The following is a 22039-nucleotide window of genomic DNA, read 5'->3' on the forward strand; positions in this document are numbered from 1 at the left end:
TCTGTCATGGCATGGGTAACTTGCACATCTGTGAGGGCAACATTAATGCAGAAAGATATGTACACATTTTGGCACAACATATGCTGCAATCCAGACGTTGTCTTTTCCAGGGACAATGCCAAACCACATTCTGTCCGGATTACAAGCGCATGGTTGCGTAAGCAGAGAGTGCGGGTGTTAACATGGCCTGCCTACAGTCCTGACCTGTCTCTGACTGAGAATGTGTGGCGCATTATGAAGCGCAAAATAAGGCAACGATGGCCCTGTACCATTGCACAGCTGAAGAAATGCATAATGGAAGAATGGGGGAAAATTCCACTTGCTAAACTTAACCAACTTGTGTCTTCACTCAGCGCCCAAACGCTTAATAAGTATTATTAAAAGAAAAGGTGATGGTACACAGTGGTAAACAGTCGACTGTCCCAACTTTTTTATAGTGTGTTGCAGTAATCAGATTTGAAATGAGTGTATATTTTCAAAAATAAATTAAATTCACAAAGTAAAACACCAAATAAAGTGTTAATAATATGTTTTCAATATAGTACAGGGTGAATTTGCATTTTCCGTACTGTCCCAACTTTTTCGGAATTGGGGTTGTACCTACAAATGATCGTGACTCATGAACATATGTTCAATTGTGTTTATTGATCAGTGAAATGAATGATGAAATGATACAGCACAAAAACATGCCAGGGTGATGCGAGAATGAAAACAAAAAAAAATATAAGAACAGAGTAGAAAAGGTTTTTGTTCTTAGTTGTTTCCCTAATGTTTAAATCTATCTGGTATGTAACTGGTGTGTAACTGGTATGTAACTGGTATGTAACTAGTATGAATGCATATTAATACAAGTATAGATATAGTCATGACCATGACAATGAACATGAACTGAGAACATCGAGGCATGAGAACTACAGAAGAAACAGGCTGGTCCGCAAAATGAACTGCATTATTGGAAATGAATGACAAGCTGCCACAGAACAACACATATGTAAAGCTAATAAGCTCATCTGTTAACCTCTGCATCATTAAACATGAATTAGTGTGCAAACTGATAATAAGGCTGGTTCAAAATGAATGGTCCCTTAAGGATTTCAATATTAAATCTGGTAAATGTGATTCATCAGACAATACACCAATGTACAAATATGGATTGGTGTTAAAAATAAAGTGGATTATTACTGCTTAGGTCACAGTCACTCAAGTGTAAATCCAAAGAGAATAGCACCACAAGATTACGTTACCAGTGTAGGTCAATTTAGCACCAATTGTCATGTTCTCTACCAAACCAAGCACAGGTCGATCCCATGTCTAAAAGCTTATTACCAGCACTGGTTAGGTGTGAGGCGAAAACAGCAACATGTCAAAGGCCCAGGATTGAGTCCTAGGTTAGGGGTACACATACAAATTTACAGTTTTTTTTTTTTTTTTTAACAACCCCTGTAACCACAATTTCAACACTTTAAACTGCAATGTCATATTGGACCTAAATTTGTCGGGTTAAACTAAATGATGTTTCTGTCCAAAGCAGTTATTCTGTCCATGTTTACATTTTTATCAAATCTTAAGAATCAGCATAAAACTGCACTGCGCTGCCATTGAGACTAATATTTGGGTCTTAGTATTGTTCTAATAAACATCGCAGTTGTCTAAATCTTTGGAAAATATGGTGCTGCTTTCATGCATACACACATGCACACACAGACAGCAGCAGTAAAAAAAGGACATGAAAAATGAAAGAATGAGTCAAAGAAATAGGCATTTTTGTAACAATGAACGAGCAAAAAAAGCATATCAAGGCAGTTAAAGAAAGACAATTTGGATTTTGCTTTAGACATTTAAAAAAAGTGCATACATATGAGCAAAAAGCATAAAGCCATTGATGTTATACTAATCAATTTATTTTTCTGTCAGGACTGATCCCTCGTCCCATTAGGAATCTTACATATAGTTGTCTCGTTTGTTCTTAAACAAATATAAAAGAAAACATCAGCATGATACAGACCCATATTCAAACAATGCTTGCCAAAGAGCAACAACATGTTTGTCAGTTTCTGTCAGTTAGAATGAATTAGTAACAAATCAAGATATATCTTATGACCAGTATCAGCCAAAAATAAGAATTCCTGATGACTGCTCAGCTCTTTTGAGTACCACTTGTACCTTGAGGTTGAGACCATTCATTTTTTGTTCTTTACTGTACCAAGAATATAAGAAAACAAATAAAAAGACAATTGCAAGCAAGGTACTGTATATTTAGGAGTTTCAGAACACGTCCTTCCAATGCAATAGGCTGACTTCAAGTTGCATGCCGCGAGGCGTATTAACATTTCTGGTTCCATCCAGACTTTTTTTTTTTTTTTAAACCTACCATGACTGTATGATTTTATTTCTTTTCTTTCATCCTCTGTAGTCAGGCAGAGGACACAAACATGGACATGAATGCTCGTATGCACAAGCAGTGTCCTGAGATGCTCTTGTCCATGTTCAGTGTGTGCCAAGGCTTTGGGATATCAACACCACCCACCAAAACAAGGCAGTCCAGAAGAGTTGACACACTTTCTGCTGACTGCGAGTTCCTTTCAGAGAGGAGCACCAGCACTCCTGGCTCTGTTGCAGGCAGGTAAACAGGAACAAACAAGTTATTCTCTGAAGCACTATCTGACTGATATAGTGACAGAGCACATCAGATAGTAGCAGTAACATTAGCTGATGTAGTGACTAGAATCTTTCCCTCTGCTCCCACTGACATATTTCACTTTAAGTGCACTCAACTGCTTGCTCCTGATCCAGTGACTTGGCAGAACCGCGCAGTGGCAAACTTGGTTAACAAAATGAAGGACAAAGGTAGCAACTCAATAGACACCACCCACTGGCTTGCTGACAAAGCAAAGCTCAAAAAAGACCAAACAAGAAAAACATGATCTACAATTAAGGCTGTTAAAAATATTGCAGAATATTTTGGCCCCTGTTCATTGAGACAGACTGCCAGAACAGTCACAAGTTACCTACTTCTTATCCCTATAATTTTAGGAGCAGGGAAGGAAAAAGAAAAGAAAGCAGTAACAAAATAACAATAATAATTATAGAAAAATCCTTTTTTGGAGAGAAATCTTTATTTGGTTTGGACTCTTATTTTTTTTCAGGAGTGCTTAAAGGGTATTGTAAATATATCTGGTTGAAAATAGTATTTATGGATCAAAGCCAAACAAAAAAATTAAATGAGAAGGTAAATATTTCAGATGAATTTGTTGAATTCAAGTAACTTTTATGATGAGCAATTTTCTCTACTCTTTTTTTTCTGTCTATCAAGCGTGCAGTTGGGAGTAAAACCTAGGGCTATAGCAATCAGCTTTTTTCCCCACTTAAAACAGTTAAGACCTGATTTGACGCAGGACGTCGCAATGCACCATGGGAGTCTGATCTGAAACCCTCCCTAGTCTTAAAGCAGGTGCACTGAGCTGTAAGGAAAAGGAATGGGAGTAAGGATGATGCACCCTTTCTCTCCTGGAGGGGGTAGATTTAGGTAAAGGCCCTCTCTGCTCCTCAGAGAAATGGAGAGAGACAGAGGGAGATCAGGGCCATATGCAGGTTTAAGGTGGGCTGTACCACCATGGCATCTGCCAGGGGGGAATGGGAGTAAAGGGGCTGGCCTGGGCAGGGCTCTGTCTCACACCCACTCCTGCATGGAGCGCTTGCAGTACAGTATGTGGCGTGGTGTGCCCTTTCTCTTGAACTGAAAGATGGTGTAGAGCAGCACCAGCAGGCAGAGTGCCAGGATGCAGGGAATGACAATGGCAATGGCTTTCACTGTGCTGGCTTCGTTGTCCAGCTTGATGACGATGTCCACGTCCTCAGTGGGGATGTGTTCAGGGTCGATTGGTGTCAGATCACAGCCCATGAAGTCCTTGAGGATGGAGCGAGGATAGCCAGGCTCCACCCGCAGCCTCTGATTGTTGAACTTCCAGTACTCTTTATCTTTGTAGAAATATGTGAAACCTGCAAAACATTCAGAGACATTATGTCACATCAGGGTGAAGTCTATCTTTGATGGATGACTTACTAATCATAGCAATTTTCTCATAGCATTTAATTTTGAGCCATATAAGCAAGTGTGACAAGATTTTGGCTTGTCCTCTGGATAACTTTAGCCCACTAGCCTATATTCCCAGCACTGTTGTGTGTGGAGAAATGAGAGTGTTTCTCCAGCTCTCTGGTGGATAAAGTAAATGGAAACTTGTGACATACTCAGCATGACAATCTGGCTGCACTCATCCTTTGTCTCCACATGCATTATTCATCCAAGTTCTTTAAGAAAAGAAAGGAAAACAGTGGAGGAGCCAAAACACCCCCCCAAAAAACTGGAGCCACTGGAGTCCTGCTGATTGAGGTGACAGTGGACTGTGTGAGGCAGGTGGAAATCACTGTAGAAGTGAAGTGAGGACAGAGCGCGAGAGAGAGCAAGAGAGAATGAGAGAGAGAGAGAGAGAGAGAGAGAGAGAGAGAGAGAGAGAGAAAGAGAGAGAGAGAGAGAGAAAGAGAGAGAAAGAGCACTGAGTCCTTATAGTATTCAGCCTGGGATATCGGACTGGCTCAGCTTAACTGTGAATGAGGCAGAGGTCAGGAGGGTGCAACCATGGAAGAGTGCTTCAGAGTTATCCACTGCGAACCTTTTCAAGACTTTTCTGGATTCTTTTTTAACTTCCCAGACTTGCAATGTGACATGGAGGCTACATGTGAGTGAAAACAATTGATTTCGAATCTGAGCATCTCGCATGTTACTTTGACTACAGAGAATACATATTTTCCCCCAAAACACTATGGCTTTCCATACTCCCATACATGTCTGAAAATTAGTGCTTTTAAAGTATATATTTACACAAGAACTCTGGTGCTCATTCTTCAGACTTGAACAGTAACTATTTTGGCAGAACATTTGGTGTTTAATCTGAAATGGTCAGGGAAATGCAAGAGAGAAGGCTGCTGCAGAATACTGCATTTACTGACCCACTGACTCCTACATGCTCATACTGCTGGTATGGCTGGTGAGAAGAGTTGCTATCACTATCAAAGCCTTTACTGGGTGGCAATAATGGTTAATAATCAGGGTCAATTTTTTTGTTCCCTGTGGCATCCGGGTGATATCCAGGGCCAGTGGTTGAATGAAAGCCAGCGATTGCATTGCAAGTGTGCTCAACCAAATGATTTCCCTGGAATATCGATTCACCCTTCACGCTTAGATGAATGCTGGAGCTATTGTGCAGATCTGGCAGGCAAAGAAGGGGACAGATGGCATGCATGTGGCTCTCAAACGGTACACCTCTAGCAATAAGCTCAGCCAATGAAATTTGCAACACCCACTCTCGACAGCCAATGAGAAGAAATATAAAAAGAGAACAAAATTTCTCTCCTGTGATTCCTTTAAGCTGTGCAGTTGGATAGAATGAAAGCAGGACAACATAGGCAAGACTCTACACTGTGCTGAACACCAGCAAAAAGCTAAAGGAAACACTACAGTAGGTTGTTGGCTAAATATATTTAGCAGCAATTAGTTAAGGGAACAGACTGTACCGTTAGATTTGTCTACGAAGGCACCCTGAGGAGAATCTGGAACACCTTTCCACACGGCAATGGACTTTGGGTATCCAGGATCCATGGTCCGCATTTCCTCATTGTATCTCCAATATCTGCATGGAAACAATTAGTGCACAGAAATGTGGTCAAAGACGAACCAGAAAAAAGTAAACAAAAGTGTAGATTAAGATATCAGAAGCACAAACACACACACAGACCTGTCTCCTTTGAAGAAGTAGGTCTTGGCTACATCCTCCCACCAGACGGCAGTCTCAATACTCTGTGCTGGCATGCCGTTCCCAAACATGGAGATGTCCTTTGGGTAGCCAGGCTGGAGTATGGTGTCTTTGAACACCCAGAACTGCTTTCCTACGCAAGTTAAAGCCACAATTTAATACTATTATGTACAACTGCTAGTACTGTACGTAGAACTGGGGAGACTGTTAACCAAATGAGAGTGCTGCAACTCCCATTAAACACTGGACATCAATTTGCAGCACTTTTTGTTGATTTACAGTTATACAGTCCTCTGAGCAATTCCATCATTACGTACATTTAATGTTTTCAAATCAATGTTCAGTGTAATAGTTTATTTTCTATGTCGTGTCATTATAGTAAATCATTTTCTTTTATGGTCAGCAAACCAGTGAAGCACAACACTGGAAAACTGCTGACACCCTGCCTGGCACAATCAGTACTGATATGAAATCTCTTCTATTTACATTATTTTGCGATAAACATTTCTTTCTGTTCAATAGACATTTAATTTCGCACCTCAGGCTGGACTGTTTGTTTTTAATTACAGTGAATTACCCTCACCCGGCTCGTATTACAGCACCCTCCAGTTCATACCCATTAAAGCGTGCACTTTTAAATATCAGGGGGTCTGAGGGGCTTGCTGTGGAGGAAGTTTTCTATTACGATAATAGTGAGAATTAGTAACACATTTCTTTAGAAAGGAAGAGCGTTTTCCTAGAACTGTATGGTCCCAGGCCCACCAGTGACCTTGCGGAAACATCAGTGCTGCCTTATCACACTAAGAAATGCCATATGAGAGAGTAGATTATTTTGTCAGCGCTGCAACTAAGGACAGGGTCTATACCATTTCCTCTGAAACAGGAAATGCCTATCATTTCACCTGAGGGCTTTCTCAAGCTCCTCTTGGCAGGGTCAGCTTTTCTTTGCCAAAATGCTCTGGAAGCCAGACACAGGCTAGACAGAGGGTTGGGGGTCTCTCAAGCTGTCTGTGTGTGCGTGCGTGTGTGCGTGTGTGCATGCGTGCGTGCGTGAGTGTGTATATATATTTAACCCTTTCTGAAGACCAAAAACGACCAAATGTCCTCATAATTACCCGGGCCTCAAAATTTGCAGATTTTATTAGAAAAACTAAACGAGCCATCATGTGTGTGTGTGTAGATGTGTGAAAGAAGCCAAGGAAGTGTAGGCCATGTCTGTTCTTTTTCATAGAGATACATTGGATTAGGATTTATCCACTGTCACAAATTCACTGGGAAGTTTCTCTAGCTCTGACACTCAATTCTTTAAATTAGTACCATGGACAGTCATTAATCTCTTTCCAACTCCCATCAATGAATTTGAAAAAAGCATGCCAATGAACAGTGTACAATGTACAGAGCTATAAGGGAAAGCACATTTCTGAAAAGCATTAAACTGCAGAACTCCAGTAGCCTGTACTAAACAACCAGCTTTAGCTATGTCCTAGAAGGCAGGACACTGTCATGCTAAATAGTTGGAATATGGTGCAGAAGTCAACAACAGCACACATGGGCAGGCTTTCGGCTGAAAAAAATGTCAATGAGGGCAGTTTGGAATACATATTAATTTGGCTTCAATTGTTTAACTCCATGAATGAATTCAATGGTTTCTATTCAATTTGGGCCAGAACCAACTTCTTTTCACCACTTTCACATGGAACAATATACACAAACAAGGCATTTCTTGTACCAATAAATATAAATAAATAATCTGTTGCCAGGCTTGGAAATTTAGTAAATGTGAATGAATGTTATTCCCCAAACTACAGCAAGAAAACATTCAGAATATTGCCCTTAACAAAAATCAATGGTAGAAACTCAGCTACAAGATATATAATTAACTAAGCTGCTGAAAGAAACATCCATTTTGACTCCATTTACACTTGTTTGTTTAATGCATCATATACAGTATCTCACAAAAGTGAGTACACCCCTCACATTTTTGTAAATATTTGATTATAACTTTTCATGTGAAACCACTGAAGAAATGACACTTTGCTACAATGTAAAGTAGTGAGTGTACAGTTTGTGTAACAGTGTACATTTGCTGTCCCCTCAAAATAACTCAACACACAGCCATTAATGTCTAAACCGCTGGCAACAAAAGTGAGTACACCCCTAAGTGAAAATGTCCAAATTGGGCCCAAAGTGTCAATATTTTGTGTGGCCACCATTATTTTCCAGCACTGCCTTAACCCTCTTGGGCATGGAGTTCACCAGAGCTTCACAGGTTGCCACTGGAGTCCTCTTCCACTCTTCCATGACGACATCACGGAGTCGGTGGATGTTAGAGACCTTGTGCGCCTCCACCTTCCATTTGAGAATGCCCCACAGATGCTCAATAGGGTTTAGACCATCACCTTCACCCTCAGCTTCTTTAGCAAGGCAGTGGTCGTCTTGGAGGTGTGTTTGGGGTTGTTATCATGCTGGAATACTGGCCTGCGGCCAAGTCACCGAAGGGGGGGGATCATGCTCTGCTTCAGTATGTCACAGTACATGTTGGCATTCATGGTTCCCTCAATGAACTGTAGCTCCTCAGTGCCGGCAGCATTCATGCAGCCCCAGACCATGACACTCCCACCACCATGCTTGACTGTAGGCAAGACACACTTGTCTTTGTACTCCTCACCTGGTTGCCGCCAAACACACTTGTCACCATCTGAACCAAATAAGATTATCTCATCAGACCACAGGACATGATTCCAGTAATCCATGTCCTTAGTCTACTTGTCTTCAGCAAACTGTATGCCAGCTTTCTTGTGCATCATCTTTAGAAGAGGCTTCCTTCTGGGACGACAGCCATGCAGACCAATTTGATGCAGTGTGCGGCATATGGTCTGAGCACTGACAGGCTGACCCCCCACCCCTTCAACCTCTGCAGCAATACTGGCAGCACTCATACGGCTATTCATTGAGGGAACCATAAATCCCAACATGAACTGTGACATACTGAAGCAGAGCATGATCAGTATGCATTATTCCAGCATGATAACGACCCCAAACACACCTCCAAGACGACCACTGCCTTGCTAAAGAAGCTGAGGGTGAAGGTGATGGACTGGCCAAGCATGTCTCCAGGCCTAAAGCCTATTGAGCATCTGTGGGGCATCCTCAAACGGATGGTGGAGGAGCACAAGGTCTCTAACATCCACCAGCTCCGTGATGTCATCATGGAGAGGTGGAAGAGGACTCCAGTGGCAACCTGTGAAGCTCTGGTGAACTCCATGCCCAAGAGGGTTAAGGCAGTGCTGGAAAATAATGGTGGCCACACAAAATAGTGACAGTTTGGGCCCAATTTGGACATTTTCACTTAGGGGTGTACTCACTTTTGTTGCCAGTGGTTTAGACATTAATGGCTGTGTGCTGAGTTATTTTGAGGGGACAGTAAATTTACACTGTTACACAAGCTGTACACTCACTACTTTACATTGTAGCAAAGTGTCATTTCTTCAGTGGTTTCACATGAAAAGATATAATCAAATATTTACAAAAATGTGAGGGGTGTACTCACTTTTGTGAGATACTGTGTGTATATGTGTATATATATATATATATATATATATATATATATATATATATATATATATATATATATATATATATATATACACACACACACACACACACACACACACACACACACATATCAGGATTATATCTGGATAAAAAAAATCCACTTAAAAACAAAAGAGTACAAAAGATACAGATTTAAATCTGACTGCTCAAACCACTTCAAAGGAAGGTCTGGGACACATTTTAGCCAGATGTTATACAAGCAGAAATACAAAACACATTTGACATCCAGAACACTTCCCAATACATTACACCACTGTGTGTAATGTTACCATACCCATTTGACAGATACCAAAGCTAGTGCAAAATGCTACAAAATTGATCTGTGGACCACAATAGTGACTGCTGTATTCAACAGTCTAAACAACTGTCTACTTTAAAACATTAAACTAGGAGAAACTTCCAAAGTAAATGCCTGTGGTTAAATCTGATCAGGATACACCACAGATACAAGATGCATGAAACAACCAGAAGGTCTTATCTTTAATCCTGAACTCAACATCTAAAGTGCACAAGCAGTGAAGTAGGTATTCATGAATTCAAATGACAGACCTTAGATGATAAGCCTTTGTGTATATGTGTATGCATGTGTGTGCTTGTGTGTGGAACACAGCTGTAGAAAAGACTGGATGACAGGGTGTCTGAGACTTCTGCTCTCAAGATGAAAGGAGCTCATTAAGAGAAACTCATCAGCAGTAATGGCAAATTGCAAACCAAATGAGATCACTCTGCATGGCTCTGCACCCCCACCTCCAATGTGTGATGTGGGAGCTACTTCTAACCTGTGACTAGCAGCAATGAATTGGAGCATGTGGGTAGGAAAGAAATATTACAGTAAGTGATAAAACAAACAAAAATGATTCTACAAGCTTGTGACCAGGGACCATTTGTTTGTTTCTCAAGCACCTGAACTAAAGTAAAAAAAAATGACTGAGTGCATTATCTGTAATCAAACTCGCGACAAATCCTGTGCTTTAGTTTCTCCTTCTTCCTCTCCATCACATTTTTTTCTCTTTTTCTCTGTCTCACTCTCTGTGTTCTGCATTATTTAGAATTCTATATACTCATGTCTGTTATTTGTTAAAACAGACTTAGTCTATTTCCAAAAGGAAACACGTCAAAATATCCACCTGTGAAATGTTTTGTTAAATAAAAAAACAAATCCAGGACAAATACACTGCTAAAGTTACGATTAAAGACTTGCACACTCAGCAAGGAAAATTAAAGATATGCAGAGTAGTCTGTGGCATGAAATTTTGTACACATACACTCACACACCACACGAGAGCCTTTACCGTCATAGATTAAGGGTCAAATTGCTTCAGTTACAGTCATTCAGATACTCTATAGATAAGCCCCTTTGTTTTAATTCCCTTCCTGTAAGGCATTGTACTTTCAGCAGCTCTTACTCCAAGGGAAACGAGGTTACAGCTCATCATAACACTACTCTTTCCACTACTGCTAGCCCGGTTACTGCTTTTAACCCACACGCAAACACCATACAATCATGTGCTCTTTGGTCGTCTAGCTTCTGTTCTTACCTTTAAAAAAGACAAACTTGCCCTCGCTGTTCTCGTAGACGGCGTCTATCCTGGCTGGCAGACCCCTCCAGAACACGTTGATAAGCATGGGATAACCTGGCATTACTGTGTTGTCTCTGACCCTCCAAAACCAGTGATCCTAAAAGAGGGATACAGTGCAACACAGTCAAACAGGCTGTCAAGAGAAATGCAGACAATACAGCCAATCACGATCAAAGTAAGCATTTCTGACTTTCATTAAAGCGATTCTGCAGAACTAGGGAGTACATGAAGCTGTGCTGTGTTTTTTTTTTTTGAGGCCCCAGACCACCTCATTAACACTCCAGACTGCTGTGCAGAGCCAGGGATGTGTATATTCTCCCAGTGGTCTCCTCCCGGTGGAGTTTCATCTAGTCTGACCTCATTAGAGCACAGCTGCTCTCTTAAATGAGCGGGGAACCCACGTGACACTTATTATCACTTCCATTATAGGAGGGAGGTTGTCACTTAACACCCATCACTCCTGATATACACATCAAAATATGAGACCTAGACGAGATGAAATGAGTGGAACTGATGTGTTTTTTTTTGTTTTTGTTTTTTTGAAGTTAGGACTGATCCGTGCCCCCTTTGACGAGTTATGAGATGTGACAGCTTTGAGATAACGCTGTCAGTGCTTGTTGGTACGCTGTGTTGGAAGACTTGTTGTCCTAGCAACTGCAGCCAAGTGGTTGCCAAACACAAAGGATATGAAGTCATGCCGTATAGTTTACTTTACATTAAATCTTAATGGGGTTGGCGCTGACCTGCAGGTTAATTTCCCTGCTGTTAATATTAAACATAATTCACAGAAGTCAGGTTGGTGCTTACCAATAACACAAAATGCACTTTATACCAAATTAACAAGGATGTTTTGACTTGATCCTGCACCACTGAGTGAAAAGCTTCTTTAAAGGTGTGCTTTGTCATCAAGTCTTTCAGTAACCTTAAGATATGAGGTGTGAGCCAAGACTCACAGGAAAGGCACTAAGCTGGAGAAGCCATTACGGCTCAGATACATGCCGCACCCTCAGGCTCACTTCAGGCGGCCACGGCACAGGAATAGAGTGTACACAGCAGTAGAGCTCATTTCCAGTCTTATTCCAAGAAGTAAATCTGTAATCTGTAAGTAATAAACGATCTAAATGCTATTAAACTATAGGAAAAAAGCAGAGGAAGGAGAAACATGGAGAGAGCGAGAGAAAACCCCACACCCATCACTGAATTCTTAACTCTTTTACTTGCATGCACAATGTATACAATGCTCTCCAGTGATTTGTGTCCTCTGGTGCAGCTGTTGGACAGAAAACCCCTCCTTACCCCCAGTGCGCCTCAAAAGCACTGATTGATTTCACTTATTCAGCGTTTTCTCTCATATGACATGCCGGTGTAATTGAAAACAGATCAAACTGTGAAATCAGAACCATTTTCTCTCTTTCCTGTCTGTAAAGAGAAAATATAGTGCCTCCCTTCCTCCCTCCCTTGAAGTACTGAGCCAGACCGTGATGAGGACAAATTCAACTGGCACTCAGTAATCAGGCACCCGCAGTAACAACACTAACCTTTTCACAAAGAAGCAGCCTTTTCTGGACACACAATACAAATCATTTCATTATTCCTTTGTTTAGAGCACCCTGGCTGCAATTCCCCCAGCCAGTGGCTTTATAATCTGTTGCACAAATTCAGAGGAACTGAAAACCGGTGTCTGTCTGTCCACCACAATAAACAGGGCTGTAGTTTATGTGCAAGCACACAAGGATAGGATTTGGAAACAGAGTAAGAGAGAGAAAGAGTTACAGAGACAGAAACACAGACAAAGGGACAGACAGTCATCTGAGGGTTTGCTCCAGTGCCGTTTATCTCTGCTCATAAACATTCATTTGAAGCATGCATACTGACTGCAGATTAAATCCAACCCTACATTCACACTAGCAAGCAAGGAGCCACTTGTGCCTCTTCTCGTTTTCTCTTGTTGATGTGTAATGTCTGCTACTCGTGTCGCTTTTGGACGTGCATGCTCAAGCATGTGTTTTTTAAATTTTTTTTAAAAAGTTGTGATGAGAAACAGTGGTGGCCAAAATGTAAATGTGTATAAAGTCAGTCCTTCCAAGATTTTGTGATCGCAGAAACGAATGCAAAATCAAGGAAACGCCGCAATATTCGGAGGAGCTTGCCATTTTTAAAATATTTCCACAGATTTGGGCCAAGATGCGCTTTGCGACGTCATCACGACATGCCATGTGCCATCATCACAACATGCATTCACCCAAAGCCCCCTTCGATTTACGTGAGTGGAGCATGAGTACAGCTAAATGGTCTCATTTACCAACAAACATCATGGCAATAGGCCTTGCAAAATAATTTTGTCCAATTTCGCCAATTCAAATAGTTTTACGCAAAAAAAAAAACAAAAAAAAAACTTTGGCCGCAACAATCACAAAAAAACCTCCACGAATTCCCATATGGACTGTAAAGCTAACTAGTTAAACAAATCAGTACGCAGATTGGTTGTTTAATTGACATGTTACATGCTAGGCCGAGTGACTTATTAGCAAGCCAACTACACTAAATATACACACGCGTATCAGAGGCACCGAAAACCGCTGCCTAGCATCATACATGATTTGGACAGGATTAAGAATAATCCCAATTCAAATGTTGCTGGTTGCGCCTTTGCTTTGTTGCTTGCCACTGTTGCTGACACTGCAGCTCAGTGTCACAAACTTGAAACAGAAAAATGAATGCTTGCCTGCTTTGCTGCAGAACGTACGTCAGACCTGCAGAAGTGAGCCTGCTAGCCTAGTCTAATCTTGTCCCATGTAAGCTACAGCATTAAGGGATGAAAAGGAGACATGAAAGACCCCGGCAGTGCATGGTACCAACAAGGGCTGTGAGAGAGCCCGGTGTAGAGATAAGCCTCGCTTATCCCACAGTATAAAAAAAAAAAGAAGACAGGTGGACTCTCAGCACTGGAGTTCGCAAGAGAAGATCCTTCAGCACATGCCTGAGCTACATCAATAAACATACTGCCAGCACAATGGCACACATACACTTCAAATACACTCTTCCAAGCCCAGAGGAGGGAAATATCTGGAGGGAACTGAGCGAAGAAAATAGTGGAGACTTCCTGGAAGATGGTTGGCCATACTGATGTAAACAGGCTCAGTTTGATTCTGAACAATTGTAAAGAGAAAAAACAGGATGTGCATATGAAACGGTATGCGCTATTTAAGAACTGCAACTGATTTTAATCAGCCGGCATGCACCACCTAAAAGCTATTCTCACCCCGAGGAAAGAAACAGCTTTCGATGTCAATCTAAATCAGGCAGTTGGGAAACAAGGTCTGCAAGCCCTAAAGCAAGGAGCAGGGATTTAGTGCATGGGTGTGTGTCCATGAAGAAGTAACTTTGTGCATGGTAATCACATAAGCCAGATGTACGCCTGTAGGATCTCTTCCTCTAGACTGATCATGAGGATCATATCTCTCTCCAACTTGATGACAACGAATTTAAAAAGAGAAATGGGGAGAGCTTTGACATGGATGGATTCAAGCACAGTTGAACGCCATGTGGATGCTGCATTTGCCAAAAGTGCTTTTGCCGTTCACGTTTTCTTGCATGTGCATCTGAAACTGAAATGCAGAGCTAGCTTAATTTTGTCAATGTGCCACGACTTTACATGAGCCATTGAATAGTTCTGCTTTAATCATATGTTATTAGTGTTATTACAGAGCACAAAATCTATAACCTATAAAGAAAAAGCACTTCATTAGAATGATTAATTTTGAATTTCAGAGCCCATTATAGAGTGTGGATAAAAAAAATAAAAAAAAATAAAAAGTCTGCTCGTGATGACAAACTTTTAATGTTTAAAAAGGCCACAGTTAAAACTACTTCAGCCTTCAGGGCAGAGGAAAATACAGAGTCAACAGAGAGCTACAAGTCTTTCAACACTTCTCCATCACATACTCCACGCTTCTGAAGAGAGCCTCAAGAAGAAGAAGGGGCCTCATCTTTAATTAACGTCCCACATCTTTGGTTCATAGTGAATCAATTAATTTCTTTCTGTGGGTGGAGGAAGAGAGACACGAAATGTTTTCATCTTACAGTGTGGAGCAGAAACCAGGGCTGTAAAGCCCTGATGAAGTGCGCCTCTCTGTTTCTCTGTCTCTCGCCATTCTTTCTCCACCACTTTGGACTTGTGGTGCTTCAACTGTCACTATGTGTACGTGTGCTTGTGTGTTATTGAAACGCCGGCATGGGGGGCAATTGATTCTTAAGTTTGATGAGGTAGCGACAGCAGATCTCTGTGTCTCCTGCTGCTCCCCAAATGAGGCTAATATAATCCTTCAGTCTTTGGCTCGCTGGGTTTGTACTGCTGAGGTCCGGCTTAATGAGCTAAGTCAATTACCACCACCACTGGCCCTTAACACAAGCAACATCACTTCCAGTCAAAAAAGACCAAGTTTAAACAGAGGGTTTTGTAACCAACACATATAACCAACCATGTGGCACAGTTCAATACTATACACAATTATATAACCATATACAATTATCAGAGTTGGGTGGTAACGCACCACATTTACTTCGTTACATTTACTTGAGTAGCTTGTAGGTTTAACTGGTCATACTTATACTCTTACTCAAGTTAATCTTTTATGACAGAAATGTACTTTTACTTTGCTACATTCTGTTACTGTTAAATGTTAATGAATATATGCAGTTTTAATAATTCGTTTACATCATGTATAATGAAGTTGCGAGTCTTGTGATAAGCTGCGGTGGTCTGAATGTGTCCGCCTTAACCGCTCACATTTTTGCAGCTCAGTCTTGGAGAGGGGAAAGATGGCAGGACACACACGTGCGCACACACACACACACTCTCTCTCTCTCTGTCGCTATACACACTTGCTCTTTCTGTTCCATTGTCTGTTCTTTTGTTCTTGGTTGTCTTGTTTAAATGCAGATGCTGACAAGTGTGTGTTGTGAACATTTGTGTTGAAAGTGACAGGATGTGTGTTATTGTACCCATCACAGGGCTGGGGTATGGTGCTCCATCTTGAACCCAGGTTTTATATCATAGAAACAGAACAGACAGACTTTCAAGGAGAGCTGTGACTTACAGTTCTCCATGTAGTCTGAGATTTGGGATTTTCCCTTCATTTTAATAAGATCCGAAGTAAGTAGTAACTTACTACTTGAGTAGTCTTCTCGTCGGATACTTTATTACTGTTACTCGAGTCATTATTAATTTTATAACTTTTACTGTTACTTGAGTAATTATTTTTATAAGTAATTTTACTTGTACTTGAGTCAAATCTTTGGCTACTCTACCCACCTCTATCGATTATACAAAACAAACATTTCAATACCAGGAAAAAAGAATCTTAGATAATGAATATTAAGTAAATGGAAGGATGCATTAAAGAGGTACATTTCAACTGCCTTGACAAAATTACTGTGTTATATTTTAGGTTAATCCAGTAACTACATCAGACTGAGCTAATGTACCTAATGTACCTTCTATGACCACCGAATGTACAATCAGCCATGAGATATAACCTCTAGTCGATTTCTCATCGTGGACCATGTCTGACACTCAAAACGTAGCGGGAGTGGTCTTAGCTGTGGGGTGTGAAAATGAAAAGACCATCTACCTCTCCATAAGCAGTTACAAATCCTGGCTTTCTTTCTCAGGCATCTTGAAATTTCATGATACGCATCAGTCTAGGGGCTGCAGGCAGGGAAAGAAGATAACATGTCTGTGTTGATATACAAATGTGCGCTGATATGCAGGCCAGCTTCATTGCCTGGAGTTTTATTCTTGCACATCACTGAAACACACCAGAACAGCTTCCATAGAAACAACTGCCAATTTAAAAATCCAAAATATTCCATCTAAACCTAACTTTTCCCCCCAACAGCCAAACGTGACGTGGCCAGTGTCCCCGTGATGCATCATCCACGTGTTAATAAGAGACTGCTCTCTACACCATTTGAGACGCTGCTCCAGTTACAGTTACAACAAACAAAGGAAAAGACAATCTTTAAGTGAAAATGAGCTGTTTAACCGAGTGGATTCAATACTCACAAAAAGATAGTATATTTTTGTGCCTGCCTCAACATGTCTTGAATTCAGATTATTTATAACCCTAGTGAAAATACAGACAAATCATTTAGTGAGGAGAAAACAGGATATCTTTGTGTGGCTTTAAGGGGGGTTTATGGGTTGCTAGGGTGCTGTGAGCTGACTCACAGATCAGGAAATTTCCGAATGGCTCCAGGGCTCACACTCGCCTCAGCAGTTTGTTTAGAGAACAAAGAAGATGCAGAACGTTCTTCAGCATACACATTTGTTTCATTTGAACAGAGTTCTTCTGATTGCAGGTAGGTTTAATAAATGACAGACAGAGCCTATAGCCCTCATTAACTTGCTGTTATAAGGGGTGTATAGAAAGTGGTAGATTCAGTGGGTCAGGGAAAAGACACTCCTTTCAAGGATCACTGAAGTTCAACTCACCAGAAGGAAACCGAACACATGGAGCCCATGTGAAGCACACTACTCTCACACATGGTGCTGTAACATTACCTGATCTGTGCTGTTTTCAACAGGAGTATAACTGTGTATACTGTGTGCCATTCAGTTATAACTAGTGGTGTTTATAATCTAGGGAAAGAAAAGGGCTTTCATAAGGGAAGACCCTGAGTGGGACTGCTGCCCCATACAGTAATAAGAAAGCTGAATGGTCTAACAGTTGAATCTCAAAAGACAGACTCCTTATTATAGGCTGTAGTACACAATGTATTTGGCCAGAATTTGCCCCATATGAAATCCAAGTAATGTGTATTTAACTACCTTAAACACAAACATCTCTCGCCGCAGGATGGCGAGTGTGTTGAAGTCACCCTCGCAGATGTTGGGCTTGCCGTTGGGATGAGTGGGTTTGTCCCCCGTGGGTAAGCGTGGTGGTCGCGTCTGACGGTCATGTTTGCGTGGGTCTGAGGGGGGGTGAGAGCGTGGAGCGGGGGCTGTTGGTAAAGGTTTTGTAGGCTGAGGAATCTTGTCTGGGGGCCCTAAAAAGAAGAGCGATACATTAGAATTAAAAACATTACAAAGGACTAACCTTTTATTTTGCAAAGCGAAAAGTGGATTTTACATAACATAGCTACGTTCAAGTCTGTCTCCAAGATATACTACTGCATCAAATACACTCCAGTGCACTCATTCCATAACTGTGCTTTTAGCTTGAACCATTGCACCAAAGGTAGAATAACATGTGAATGATTCTAAATGAAATGACTATTAGCTATAATTTGTTACATAATAATACCAATTAAACTAAAATCTTTGTGAATTACAGAAAACTATAATAAGTTTCATATCTCACAGGACAAAAAGGCCATTAATGGTCAAATGTTTGTATGGGAAGTGATGCGTGAGTAAAACTATGATCCCGCAGTGCTGCCCTGGAGGCAAGCTCAGACGATTATAGGGATAGTTACACCTGTGGTTATCCCAGTATAGTCTGACCAGCAGAGGGGAGAGGGAGATTTCATTCATTGACTGAAATAATCTCCTAAATTAGAGTGGGGGTTAAAAGAGAAAGCCCCAGCTACAATTACATAACAGCAGAGAGGAGAGAGAGAGAGAGAGAGAGAGAGAGAGAGAGAGAGAGAGAGAGAGAGAGAGAGAGAACCTATAAGAGAAAGCACAACAAGCATAAAAGGTGTAGCAACTATGGCTATGGAACTAAAACTGGCTTGGGTTTCGCTTGTAGAAAAGAGAATAAGGGTTCACGACTTCCAGAAAAATTGCCCAAGAGTAGATTTGCCTAAACAGCTGAACAGCGATACTGTTGCTAGTAGCAGGTCCCGACTGTGGAGTCACATGCGTTCTGTTTATTTAGCAACTTGTAGCTGTTTTGCAATAAATCGGATAACTGTAAAGTCAAAACAATTAATACACTAAACGACCAAAAGTTTGTGGACACCCGACCATTACACCCATATGTGCTTGTTGAACATCCCATTCCAAATTTCGCTCCCTGTTACTGTTATAATAACCTCCACTCTTCTGGGAAGGTGTTCCACTAGATTTTGGAGTGGGACTGTGGGGATTTGTGGTCATTCAGCCACAACAGCATGAGTGAAGTCAGGCACTGATGTCAGGGGAGGAGGCCGGGCACATGGTCAGCATTCCTGTTCATTCCAAAGGTGTTCATTAGGGGTGAGGTGCAGATCACTCAAGTTGTTCTACACCAAGTTTGGCAAACCATGTCTTCAAGGACCTTGCTTTGTTCATAGAGGCACGGTCATGCTGGACCAGGTTTGGGTCCATTAGTTCTAGTGAAGGGGATTCTTAATGCTACAGCACACAAAGACATTCCATGCAAGTGTGTGCTTCCAACTTTGTGGCAACAGTTTGGGTAAGACCCACATATGGGTGTGATAGTCAGGTGTATAAGCTATTTCAAATACATTCACTGTGCTGAATAGACTGCTTGGGTACAGGTGCACTAATGTTTTTTATTCTGATTTAAGATAAGCAGTTTTCTAAAGTCAACAGGCTGTTAATATGCTAATCAAGCTCACCTAAAATCAGAGACATTTTTATTTCATGTTGCAATACAACTATAAAACAGGGATGTTTTGCAGTGGTGGAAAAGCCCTGCACCCTCACACCCATTGGGAATCAGTAAATCATGTTCCTTGTCATCTACATAAAGTTAAACTCCATGTAACTTGTATGTCTACTCTGCTTCCTGTTGCTGTAATCTCTAATGGAAAATGGTCTGGTTTGAATGCATTTTTTTGCGTATCTGGCTTGTGCACGCTCCATAAGCTGTTTGTGACTATTATCTTACACCCTAATCTTCTGCGTCAGACCACATCCTGTGTGTATGGACTCATACACCTCTCCACAGAAGAAAGGCTGGAAAGGAAATGGGAGAGGAAGAGCAGAGAGTGGAGAGAGGGGGTGGGAGTGTACTGAGGATGTCAACATCTGCCCAAGGAGCCCAGGTCTGACCTGCCCTTGCAGTTGTATAGGATGGGCAGAGTGTAGAGGAGAAAGGAAACCAGGGAAAGAGGGCAGGAGGTGAGAGGAAACGCTAACCTTGTGAAGCTCTGCCCTGACCAAACTGGCTCTGACTATCTTTTTAATGAATGCGGAAATCAGGCTCCTTTGTCTTTCGTGTTGCTGTTCTGGCCTATTAGTTGTAAATTTCTTTGTGTCACTTAATCCAGTTTAAAAAAAAACAAACAAATATGAACATGTTAAGACTTTTCCAGCATGTGCTGGTAAAGTTTCTATCATTCAATCCAGTTTCAAGGATCAAAATACTGGTGAATATATCTGTAATATGTTCTCAATTTCTCAATGAGCATCCATTAAAAAAAAATTCATTCCCATTCTTTTCTGCTGATCTTAACTTAATGTAAATCTTCAGGTGATTGTAAATGCACTAACCACAACAAACTTCTGAAAGTCAGGAACATTCATGGGTTTCCAGAACAGTAGAATCCTTAGCTATTTGTGGCTTGTTAATCAGATCAAGTGGGTAAAACAGGTAAATAGGATATTGAATTTCATCGTCTCTGCTGTGTTGGGCAGGATCCTAGACTAAGTATAGCTGGCTACAATTCAAGCTTAAATTATGAAGCTACATCCATAAGATATTACTCTAATGTGTTGATCTGAAAAAGGAAAGGGTTTCCAAGCAAATGACCAGCACTTTTCCAGACAAATGACCTTAGTGAGCTACAGTGAACAAGTTGATCAGCGTTGCTCAGACCTGACTGAGGCTGTAACTCTTACCATAAATCTTCTGGATGCCCTGCAGGTCATCTTGAGGCAGTCTGAAGTTCTCTGTGTCCATGTACTGGTAGAAGGGGGCCATGATGGCTGTGGGGTCGTTTGAGTGCTCCAAACCTAACGCATGGCCCAGCTCATGCACAGCCACCAGGAACAGGTCATTTCCTACACACAGAAAAACACACAAACGTGAGCCTTGGACCTGACCAAAGAGCATGGGAGCAAGAGAATGATAGCCCTGTGTACTGTCTGTGCGTGTGATTGCACTTCGCCTCAGGTTCAACTGTAGAATTAAAAAAAAAAAACCCAGTGAGACCACAGCTACTGATGGGACCCATTACTGTATTGGTCACTGTCCTTAAAAACATCCACACATCAAAATGCTGTATTTTCTGAGAGCATGGAACATTGTGCCCTTACGGCTCTGTAATGATACTGAGATTTTACACTGGAGTAAACTGTGGGCCCAGAAAAGCCACACGGGCTGTGAGCCAAGCCCCTGTCTCCAGCTAGCAACGTGTGACACTAACCAAGGGACCGCAGAGTGCAGACACAGATGTACACAGCCACATCATCAACTACAGAGCACTGATCATCCATCTCTGCTCTCCTGTTTCCTCTCTCTTTTCTCTTTCATTTTCCTCCTGCCTCTCCCTTTCATATTCCTTGACTCTGTTTATATGTTTTGCCTTCATCTCTCTCTCTCTCATTCTCTATGTTTCTTTGCTGTTATTCTCTAATGCACCTTGACATTAACGTGTCATTAACAGGGTAAGACAGGGACAAAGAAACGTCAGACTATTTTTTTCACCCTGTTATTTGATTTACTCAGATTTCCTCAGCTCAGAAGACTTTTGGGAGATTGGTCTGGTGGTGTGTTAAGGATTCCACGACGATTTGTTCTGTGTCAGCCCTGAGAGCGACAGAGCGAGCCGGCATCAGAGCGAAAAACTGCTGTAGACAATATGCATAATGAAGTCACTTTGGTTTTCTTCTAAATAACTCCACTGAACTAAGACATCGAAAAGCATTAAAGAAAGCAAGAGTGAAGTGAAGGAAAAATGTAACTAAATTGTGCCCAATCTTCTAGGAAGGGATACATGCATACATGTGAAACAAGAGTGGGAGAGTCAGTGTGGAGAAAGTGAGACAATGTAATGATATAAGAATCATTTGTGGCACGAGAGGAATTGGGGCATATTGCTATGCAAATGAGGTGTTTGAGATGTCTACTCTGGTCTTTT

The 22039-nt window shown here is 41.3% G+C and overlaps 1 protein-coding gene across 1 annotated transcript in view; it reads right to left on the minus strand.

Moving 5' to 3' along the window:
- Positions 1–514: 514 nt before the first annotated feature.
- The window catches only part of LOC128611638 (matrix metalloproteinase-16-like), a 62114-nt gene continuing 40589 nt past the window's right edge, over positions 515–22039 (minus strand). The window contains exons 5-10 of the mRNA XM_053631317.1: positions 20799–20960; positions 17838–18055; positions 10964–11102; positions 5793–5943; positions 5572–5687; positions 515–3999 (exon numbers count right to left, since the gene is read on the minus strand). Of these exons, the coding sequence (XP_053487292.1) occupies positions 3671–3999; positions 5572–5687; positions 5793–5943; positions 10964–11102; positions 17838–18055; positions 20799–20960 (1115 nt within the window). The 3' untranslated portion in view covers positions 515–3670. The remainder of the gene's footprint in view (positions 4000–5571; positions 5688–5792; positions 5944–10963; positions 11103–17837; positions 18056–20798; positions 20961–22039) is intronic.

The sequence above is a fragment of the Ictalurus furcatus genome, chromosome 1, assembly GCF_023375685.1.
Source record: "Ictalurus furcatus strain D&B chromosome 1, Billie_1.0, whole genome shotgun sequence".
In the NCBI taxonomy this organism is placed as follows: Eukaryota; Metazoa; Chordata; class Actinopteri; order Siluriformes; family Ictaluridae; genus Ictalurus; species Ictalurus furcatus.